General features: G+C 39.4%; 1 protein-coding gene across 2 annotated transcripts; it reads left to right on the top strand.

Moving 5' to 3' along the window:
- The first annotated feature begins 2,175 nt into the window (after positions 1 to 2,175).
- mdm4 (MDM4 regulator of p53) lies at positions 2,176 to 8,448 on the top strand. Of its 2 annotated transcripts, none has more exons than XM_007561267.2 (11): positions 2,176 to 2,365; positions 2,747 to 2,834; positions 2,933 to 3,007; positions 3,750 to 3,883; positions 3,990 to 4,039; positions 4,422 to 4,486; positions 5,585 to 5,681; positions 5,758 to 5,918; positions 6,761 to 6,940; positions 7,265 to 7,333; positions 7,429 to 8,448. In XM_007561267.2, exons 2-11 carry the CDS (start codon positions 2,763 to 2,765, stop codon positions 7,996 to 7,998), a joined length of 1,473 nt encoding a protein of 490 aa, XP_007561329.1. In that variant the 5' UTR covers positions 2,176 to 2,365; positions 2,747 to 2,762; the 3' UTR covers positions 7,999 to 8,448. The 2 variants fall into 2 exon arrangements, with proteins under 2 accessions (XP_007561329.1, XP_007561327.1); XM_007561265.2 differs by having other exon boundaries at positions 6,746 to 6,940.
- The last annotated feature ends 1,826 nt before the right edge of the window (positions 8,449 to 10,274 follow it).

Below are 10,274 nucleotides of genomic sequence, written 5' to 3'. Positions count from 1 at the left end.
ATAGTTTATTTCTTTACTGGCCACAGTTTCGTGGTACAGGATGCTGCCATTCTCCTCCTGTGATAAATGTTTGATCGAAAGATTCTTATTTACTTACATGTTGTTTAAAAAAAGAAAACATTTGTGGATTTGCATTAAGGGTTATTATGAAATGCTTCAAAACAAATACTAGCAATAAGGGTGCCAACTCGACCCTCAAAGCCACTTCTTAAACACATTCAACCTTTCTGCAGGCTTTCACTTGGGACATCTGATATATGCAGCAGGTTCACTAAGCAACAGAGTAACATTAATGACTTTGCAAAGCCAGGTATGTCAGAACACGGTAATGGTAAACGCCTCGCTGACATGCTTGACTGAGTTACATCTTATCCCCTTTAAACAGAGGACTGCTTCTCTGCTCTTCAGTGCGTTTTCTGGATGTGCTCTTTGTTCGTAATGTTTGGTTTCATAAGGATTGAATCTCACTTGGTGAAGAAACCTGATTTTCATGCACACCTTCCTCTGCTGACATTGCATGCTTACTTGCATTCAAACTTGTGTTTAAATTTAGCAAAATTAAGTTTAGCGAAATTCTAAGACATTTAATCCTTTAAAAATATTTGAAAATTCAGTTCCGAGGTTACAATTTTTAAACCTGAGCTAGATGAAACTCTGAGAGCCATTGAAATTGTTCATCTTAAAGGTGACAAATTAGACATATCTGTTGATGTTTTGTGATACTATAACACATCACTAATTATCACTATGCAGCTGACTATTTTTCAGACTCAAGATGTGTAAATTGCTTATATCACAACCTTGAATGGCTTTTACATTTATGCTGTAAGTAGTAATGTGTTCGCTGTGTTCTAGCTTCAATGGTCAAAGAAAATTAGTTTCAGAGGATAGCGGCGAAATGCACAACTGTGAAATTTGCATGTACTTACATATCCCACATTGACGTCTGTCAGCTCCTCAGCCTCACTGTTTTCAGTGCTGCATCCTCCAGGAAAACACTCCAGTCCACGCCTTTCTCTCACTCTCTGCAGGAAGTCATACGCTGATGATTTCCCAAGGAGTGCTGCCAGATAAATATTTGACAGGAATGCATTCATTTTGCACAGACAATGGTTGACAAAATGCTTTTCCTCTTGCGATGTCATTAATATCACCTCCTTCACAGATGTTGGTGACCAGGACCATCACAATCAGTCCTTTTGCAGCCATGCCTTCTTGCAGACTCTTCATCTTCCAGAGACTCTTGTGTGAAATGCTGTGTTTCCTTTCAGCTCCTGACCCTTTTTGCTTTGGTTCCCCACGCCCACTGAGCTCCCCAAAGCAACAACAGGCATCGCTTGTGTTTAAGGAGAACTGTATGGGAGGAGGGCACAACTAATGAAACATCCAAAGAAGGGGTTCAAATGTTTTAGAATTTTTTTTTACTTGGTTCTGTTAAAATAACTGCAACTCTCAGGTCAGACCTAGAATAAAAACACTTTTTTTCAACAGCACATATAACCACAAGATCACAACTTGCAGTTTAATTGTACTGAAAAAAGCTAGAAAAGACAGACATATAGTAGAAGTCATACACAAACACAGAGTATATTAAAAACCTTAAGAAATTTTTCCTTGCACACAAAAAATGTGATGTTTCCTCGACCTAGTGACTATGCCTACTTTTATTTTATATTTTCATAGTGATTTGAGTATGCAAGTAGATAAAGATTTCAGCTTAAAAAAGCTTACAAATAAAAAGCAGGAGACTTATGTCATTCATTAGGAAAAGGTTGCAAGAAGGAGGGGGCAATTAATGAAACTGTGGTTGAAACAAGAACCAATGCCCCCTCCCATACTTTAATTGCATAATTAAAAAAATAAATAAATTAGAGATAAAAAAAAATGGTTGTATGTAGCGAGATGGTGATGGTATGAAAGCCCGTTTCCGCCACTCTTTAAAAAAAAAGAATAAATAAATTATTTCATTATTTTGAGATCGTATCGTATATTGAGATATAATGAGATAGTATCTCGTTATAGAGAGATGCTATCTCATTATAATGACATAATTTATTTGATTTTTTTTTCACCAGAGTGTCGGGAACTGGCTTCCATACATAGAGACTTCCACTTTTTTTTTTTTAAAGTAACACCTACTTTGAACAACAGGGGGCGCTACATCTCATTTACATGCCCGGAAGTTCACAGACGTTTTAAGCTGCACTTCTACTAACCGTCACTTTTTTATTTATTAGCATTAGCTCGTGCTAAAATCTCTTTACATTCACTTCCTGTTATTATTATATTATATAGACTCGTTGCCACGGAAACAGAGTGCGAGTGAAACAATGTAGCTGCTGAGAAGTAATGCCAACTCTAAACGGTGAGATATCTGTAACGAAGGTAGTTATTGTGTCTGTTGTTAGCCGCCTACGTTAGCCAATGTTGGCGTGGCAGCTGCGGTTGATGGGAACTGTTGCAGATGCACCAGTTGCTTTAGCAAGTGCCATTGCCTTGTCTGGTCTACAGTAGCATTTCAGTAATGTAGTCACGTTATGTTCAGATATACTCTTCGAACGGGTTTCTTGGTTACGTTAGCATTGTGCTATCGCACCTGCGGGCTCCAAAGGGAAAGTAATTGGTGAAACGACCCTATCTACATGACTGTGTAGAAGTAGGACTTAAAAACATCATATTAACTGTCAAACAAGGAATAGTATTTGGCGCAATATGTTTATATGTGCGCATTGGTACTCTATTTCAGGTTTAGTTTTTCTACTATGAGCTCCCTGTCGGCCCAGCCTCAGGCTTCAAGCTCGTCATGCAGGACGCTTCCCGGAGAGGGTAATCAGGTAATATCATAAAATCCAGACATCATAAGCTTTAGTTATTGCTCATTTTGATGCTAAACAATCGTTATTTTTTGTTTCCCCTCTTCCCCATGCTTTAGGTGAAACCAAAAGCCCCGCTGCTGCAGATCTTGCGTGTAGCTGGAGCTCAGGAGGATGTCTTCACTCTCAAAGAGGTGAGCTTCCCGATCAAATGTGAGTCATGAGTCTACTTTGGGCGTCTGGGTTACAAACATGCTTGTCGAAAGCCTACAACTACACAGTGTCATTTTAGAACACGGTTTGGTTGCATCATGTTGAAGGTGTGTCGGCACTCTTTCTGCAGCAGTGATGACTAAGCTCCCCTGCACATGGCAAGGAGACGTAGAAATCCTTGCACATGATATGGTAGCCATAGCTTTTAAGACAATGAGCAGGATACACATATCTTTAGATTCCTATTTAGCAACATCCTGAATGGGATTTATAAACCAAATTTTCTTTTTGTTTATATTTTTATTTTCACAAAGTTTAGTGATCACTTAGTGAAGACTTTATGACATGTTAAAGTAGTGTTTCCCAACCTTGGTCCTCAAGGCACACTACCCTGCATGTTTTACATATTTCCTTCCTTCAGCCCAGCTGATTTCAATCTTAACAGGCCTTTGTTGAACTGCAATCAGCTGATTGCAACATTACAATACCACATCTGACTTTTACTCTTTATAGAAAATAAATTTTGTGATTTGTGTAAATTCTGTTTCATAAACTATGATGGTTTAAGGGTTAAAAAAAGTAATTTTCATACACGTTTATGATGTTTGTGAGAGTGAAGTTGGTTTAATGCTGTATATTTAAGTTTTGGGCCTCAAAGAGGGTGAAAAGTTCACCTCCAGCACACAATGAAAAAAATCAGCATCTATCCTTTAATTTGTTTAGGTGATGCACTATCTGGGTCAATATATCATGGGGAAGCAACTGTATGACAAACAGAGGCAGCACATTGTCCATTGCCAGGATGATCCTTTGGGTGAACTTCTGGAAGTTGAAAGCTTCTCTGTCAAAAATCCAAGGTATTTACCTTTACTCATAACTTCCTTGCTCTTATGGATAGAAAACTGTTTTAATATGTATATATATTTTTTTACATAAACTAATTGTAATTGACTCATTTTACAGCCCAGTGTATGAAATGCTGAAGAAGTACTTGATTGTGCTTGGCTGTAGTGGTAAGTGATTACTCTTTGTTGCTTGAAATCCTTTCTATATTTTTGAATATTTTGTCTGACGAATCTCCATTTTTTATTTGTATGTTGCGGCATATTTTGTGAGAACTAATGTGGGAATACAAGGACATTTTTTTTTTCCACATTGTTACATATTGTTTTCTCTTTTAAGAAAATGGGGGGAAGAAAAGCATACCTTAGAGTTTTTGCATCACATAAGGATGCAGGGGTTTTCTTTTGGGCCAGACGAAATGTTGTCCAGCTTGTTCTTCAAATCGAGCGAAGAGGCTCCACATATCTGAAGCCCATAGTGAGAGAGTGTGTACTCGTATGATTAAAAGGGGGGTGTCCTTTTGTTTGTTACTGTGTCTCATTTGAAATGCAGACGCTGCAGAGAATCTTTCTGTGGGCCGTGAGTGTGTAGAGGGCGGAGTGGAGGATCGTGGTCAGGTAAAGCCGAAGCATGGTGCTCAGGAGAAACAGAGACCTTATTCACCTCACTGCACACAATACTCCTAAACGTGAGTCAGGGACTCACAGGCTTCCTGTACAGCTGTTTGCATCTCTTCCTAAAGATAAATTATGAACCGTTTCCTACCAAGTTTTGGTAAAGTAAAGGAAGCTTCCTTCTGCTTGTGTGCACTGAGGAGAGTGAGAGACGGTCTGCTGTCTTCGTTGGTGTACATTTGTACAGAGTGGCACCGTCTCTGTACGACCCCATCCTTGGTTTGGTCTGGTGGTACTTCCAGCACTCTTTTGTGACCCACCAGCTCCACCCAGTGGATGGGGGGGGGCAGAGTCACTGTCTCTGTCTGTCTCAGAGTTCTCTTCTCTGCTTCAGTTTGGAGGCTCTCAGCTCTTGCTCAGGTACTGGCCTAATTACGCTAAACCTACCCGCCTACCTGTTCCTGTGTGCCATTCTTCCTGTTCCCCAGAAAAATCCAATTGTAGATAAATTGCCCTGCTACTTTTAACATAATTAATCTGGTATTAGTTCTTTTCAGCTTTGTAAATCAAAGAGATTTATGTATTTGTAGTTTATTCATGATGATCAAATTTCAGATGATTTGTCTTTTGACTTCTGTTTCTCTCTCTCCTTGAAGCTGTGACATAAAACAGTTCTAAAATATGTGAACTATGCAGACGTTTCTATCCCACTATGAATGTACTTTTACTCTTAAAAAAAGAAATGTAGTATATTGTTTCCTGTCCTGTTTCCTTAGATTGCACATTTATGTAAATACAATAAATTCTGAAAATTGCAAGCAGCACTACTTGGAGAAATTGCAGAATATTTATTTGTATTTTAATTGGAGCACTGGTTTTTCAATCTTCTCTTTGTTTTACCAACACTTGCTGTTTAAATTTAAAGTTATAGTCAAATTATGAATTAAGCCTTTCCTTGTCCTAAGTCCTCTACCTTTCATTCTTTTTTACTACCTCCCCAATTCTCTGAGGCCATCTTGAAAAGGAGCTGTGAGTCCTCCAAGGATCTAGTTATGGATCTGTGGTGTAATTTTTTTCCCCTCATGTTTCCCTTCTCTTTAGATATGTGAGGGTGTGGTCAAAGCAGGAGTGGTGGCCGGAAATGATGGGCCTCTTCTGCCGACCCCCTCTCAGAGACGACCTCGTGATCCAGACGATGGTGAGCATGCGGCATCAGAACGCCTCAGCGGAACCGGGTCCAGAAAGCACAAGCTAACTGTTCAAAACTTCTACAGAGTCTCTTGAAGGCCTGCCTCGCTCAGCCTGCAAGCGTCCCAAACTGGATGTCACGCTGGAAGAGTGGGACCTCTCTGGTCTGCCCTGGTGGTTTCTGGGTAATCTGCGTAATAACTATAGCCGCAGGAGCAATGGCTCCACTGACATCCATACAAACCAAGTAAGAGACCTCATGTGTTTGTACACTTTGACATTTAAAATAAATGGTAAAATATGGAAAGACAACAGATTCAGTAGTGAGGAAAAAAATAACCTGTTTGAAACTTGAGGCATTGCAAAAATGTTGATGATGCTTAATACAAAAATAGACAAACTTACTTTAGAAATAATTATTTAATTTGCCAGTTGATCAACATAATGAAGAACAAAGCAAAAAAAAAATCTAATGGAGTACTTAAGAAACTTAAGAAATAATTTTTTCTGTGTTCAAAACCAATCTTCTAACATAATGTGCATTTCTAACACCATCATGATGATCTGCTTGTCTCTTATACAGTCATTGGAGTTCAAATTGACTTGGTACAGCATGTACGGTGCTGATATTCTTATGTTAGTTGGTTCAGATTTCTTCCATTTTTATTTTTATTTGAGCCTTTCAGCTGTGAACTGTTAAATGTGTTCGGTGTAATGATGTATGAGAGCAGTCTATATAAAACAAGTCTCACTGTTGATGAGAATGGTCAATTTTGAGCCAGTAACAGAGTTATCAACAAAAACAGTTGTTCAAGAGACCTGGTATCGCTTGCATATGGTGTGTTCACTGCTCAGAAAAACATTGGATTTTCTCCAGTCTGTCTCTCATTACTAATATTGCTTTAAAGCAGCAACTGTACATTAGGAAATCGGTTAAAATGTTTTTATTATTATTTGTTGTAGACAAATAAAGGTTTTAATAGTTTAATTTTGTTCTACATTTTTCATGGTGCGCATTCATTTTGAAGACAAATCGTTTTCTGACAGTGGGTGGTAGTCTGACTGATGAATCAGCTGTCTCTTGCACAGGAGGAGGACACAGCCATCGTGTCAGACACAACAGAAGACTTGTGGATTCTGACAGAGGGCGAGAGTGAGCAAGTGAGTGTGGAGATGAAGGAAGCGGCGCTAGAAGAGGGAAGTGGAGGAGAAGAAGGTTCTGTTGATGATGATTATGGAGGAGGCAAGGAGGAAAAGTCAGACCGAGAGGCAAGTAGTTTATTTTGGACTTCGCCAATCCATTCTGCGTTTTAGTTTTCATAGGAACCAGTGAAGATGCACTCTGGCCACGTTTAGTTCCAATATTTATTCAGTGTATTGTGTATGCAGCTTCCTTGTTTAATGTAGATTTTCTTCAAAGGTTTTCATCTGGAGGTGTTTCTTTAGATTGTAGCTCTGGAATGACGAGCTGGATGTCTGTATTTAGACCAGTAAAAACCAGAGGAGAGGACAAGATGGAAGACAGTACATTAATATAAGAAGATGGAAGACACAGTTGTCTTAGCTTATTTACTTTTACTTTTTTTTTTTTAGATGCAAGAAGAACCCGATGAAGACTCTCAGTGTCTGAGTGATGACACTGATACAGAGATCTCCACACAGGTGTGCATCTCCATGCAAGATCTGTGTTTTTACCTTTTTGTTAAGTTCATTGTCAAGGAACTAGACTTGACTTTGTGTGCTGTCTCATTCCTCAGGATGCATGGCAGTGCACAGAGTGCAGGAAATACAACATACCTGTCCAGCGGTACTGCGTTCGCTGTTGGGCTCTACGAAAAAACTGGTACAAGGACGTGCCCCGGCTGGCTCATTCTCTCTCCGTCCCTGACATCCCAGCGTGCAGCTCTCTCTCTGCCCACGACGAAGAAGACGACAGCGACACGGGCATCGATGTTCCAGACTGCAGCAGGACGGTCTCAGACCCAGTCATCCTGCCCTCTCACTCCACAGCTGACCGACCGATTCCCACAGCAGGTATGAGTAGAGGCAAAGGGCCGCGCCCGTCTGGCTTCCACAAGCACGGTCAGCTCTCAGAGGGGGAAAGCCAGGAAAGTCTTGGCATGGAGGTCCAAGATATTCGACCGGAGGCGCTGCTGGAGCCCTGCAAGCTGTGTCGGGTGAGACCGCGTAATGGTAATATAATCCACGGACGAACGGCTCACCTGCTCACATGTTTCCCATGTGCACGGAGGTTACATAAGTTCCAGGCTCCCTGTCCAGGATGTGGGAAGATTATTCAAAAAGTTATTAAGATATTCATCCTCTAAAGAGCAGCTGAAGGGATCCAAAGGGTTTTGGCACCTAAACGTTAATGCAACGCACAGATGAAAGTATAAATAGTTGAACATGTTTACTTTACAAATCCTCAAAAGTACACACAAGAAAACACAAATTTCAGCACTTGGTAAAGTTTGCTCTTCATCGCTAGGGTTGTTTTGCATCACACTGCCTGTAAAGTATTGTCAGACAAGAAGAGTGGTAACTAATATTTTTTTTTGTCTCATTTAAATAAGGGAAGAGGCAAAACTATTTATTTATTTATTGCTAGATGCTCACACTTGAGCAGTCGGTTTGAGGTTTTAATTGATCTCATGAAGGTTTTGTTATTGTTTTACAACCACATAAATGTTCCTAACCTCAACCCTTACTTTATGTTTGCAGAGTTGCATCAGTTGATATGTTTTTCTCTTCTAAATAAATTAGATATTTTTATCTTCCTTCAGTGTTGTGGTTCTGAGAAGAGTTACCGTTTGCAAAGTTTGACCAATAGCAGGTTAACGAGTCAACCCCCCCTCCCTTTTTTTTTTTTTTTTTTTGTATCGACTTTAGATTTATGAAAGCCTCCTTCCAAAATTNGAAGAGTTACCGTTTGCAAAGTTTGACCAATAGCCCCCTCCCTTGGTGACCTCTCTGTTGTTTTTTTTTTTTTTTGAATCGACTTTAGATTTATGAAAGCCTCCTTCCAAAATTGTCTTAAAATAATACCCAGCCTTGTAAAAATATGTTTTTAATAATTAGATGTTGGCTTAGATCTTGTTTGTGTGAGCGCTTCTCCACATATAATATTTAACCTGCTGAAGATTGCAGCTATAACTTTTTTCCTTGTGACAGTTTGGTGTTTGTTCAGTATGTCTAACCTTTAAAACTCGTGCTTGCAGTAGGTAACTCTTCATTTCTCACCTCCCTGACTTAAGTGAAAATAACTCCATATTTAATTTATTTATGGTGTTTGTGTTGTAAACACCTAACCTGAAGCAGAGAAGTTTGCACCTGTAAGAGCCTCTTCACATCACATTTCTTGAAAAGTTTGATTTAAGCGTTACACTGCCATGTAATAACTTTAAGCTTAATTTGTATATAGTAGATTTTATTCTGATTATTTTTTTGCATTTTCTGACCTTACTGATGCCATTTCCTTTCAGTGTGCTATAAGTAAAATGTATCCTCTATCTAATTTGCACAATTAAGATTCTCAACGTGGTTTCTAAGTTCTCCTCATTGAATGTACCAGATTTTCCATCTGCTTTTTTCCCCCCTTGCCTTTAATCTTTCTGCCAGTAGGTGGAGAGAGTTCTGTCTCGTAACTGCTTCCTGCGTAAGCTGTATCAGTGCAAATCTGTAATATACATTTAGCGCATGCCTTTTGCCGTGACTTGAGCTTGTGCAGAATTGGTCTGAAGCTTATGTGAGCCAATAACTAGATGTAAACTTAAAAATAAAGCCAGTAGCATTTATCAGCTTCAGTAAGTATCAACACATAATGGAGTGTGCTACATATAGACCTCATGTAGGGGATAGAGTTGATATAGATTCAGGTGCTGACAGAAGTGATTCATTTCTGAGAAGTTTATAATGTAATCCAGTAAGGTACCCTTTTCTTTTTTTCTCTAATTGTTGCTTATTAAATTTTCTTTTTGTTGTTGTTGTTGAGCAATAAAGGTTTAAAATATTAAACGTTGTTGAAATATTCATCAGTGGCATTACAAGTCTCCATTTCCAATGTGTGTTTACTGGGTGAAGACTAAGTCATTGTACGACACAGCAGCTGCTCTGTGTCTTCTCCCTGACTGAGCTGCAGCACCTGCAAAGCTCCTCTGCTTACTCACCATTTCTTTTCTGCCTGCTTGTCCTTGACTTATTTTTGGACCGTTCTTGAGAAGTGGGGCAGACGAGCCGTCCTCTCCTGCTTTCTGCCGGTATATAAATACAGCCGCTTCTGCGGAGCAGGACATTTTTTAGGTTCTCATTAGAGCAAGTCTTGTTTGTGGAAAGTCCCCATTTATGTTGTCCCCGACAACTCGCCACGAATGTAATGATGACACAGTAACTTGTTCTTAAAGTGGCTGAGTTGCTTTTCAGTGACTTTTATGGTTTGATTGGCCTTCAAAAGTCCCTTAAGTAGTGAATATAGTTTAACTGTGTGTCATAAAGCTCCATGGAGGAGTTAATGAATGAGATTGTTTTATTTGAAGACGGAAACAAGACAAGTGAGGGGACAAAGTTGTGGCGAAGTTTAAAGCAGAGTAATGTTTAAAGGCAATAT

The sequence above is a fragment of the Poecilia formosa genome, unplaced genomic scaffold (assembly GCF_000485575.1).
Source record: "Poecilia formosa unplaced genomic scaffold, Poecilia_formosa-5.1.2 Scaffold124, whole genome shotgun sequence".
Classification (NCBI taxonomy): Eukaryota; Metazoa; Chordata; class Actinopteri; order Cyprinodontiformes; family Poeciliidae; genus Poecilia; species Poecilia formosa.
The sequence above is the reverse complement of the archived record's forward strand: the minus strand, read 5'-3'. Positions and strand labels throughout refer to the sequence as shown.

What these genes read in the sequence shown, in the direction of transcription:
- mdm4 (XM_007561265.2), top strand. Translation starts at nt 2,763, where the DNA reads ATGAGCTCCCTGTCGGCCCAGCCTCAGGCTTCAAGCTCGTCATGCAGG. An exon ending in ATGTCTTCACTCTCAAAGAG is followed by an intron (nt 3,008 to 3,749) that starts GTGAGCTTCCCG and finishes TAATTTGTTTAG; the next exon opens with GTGATGCACTATCTGGGTCA. An exon ending in GAGTGGAGGATCGTGGTCAG is followed by an intron (nt 4,487 to 5,584) that starts GTAAAGCCGAAG and finishes CCTTCTCTTTAG; the next exon opens with ATATGTGAGGGTGTGGTCAA.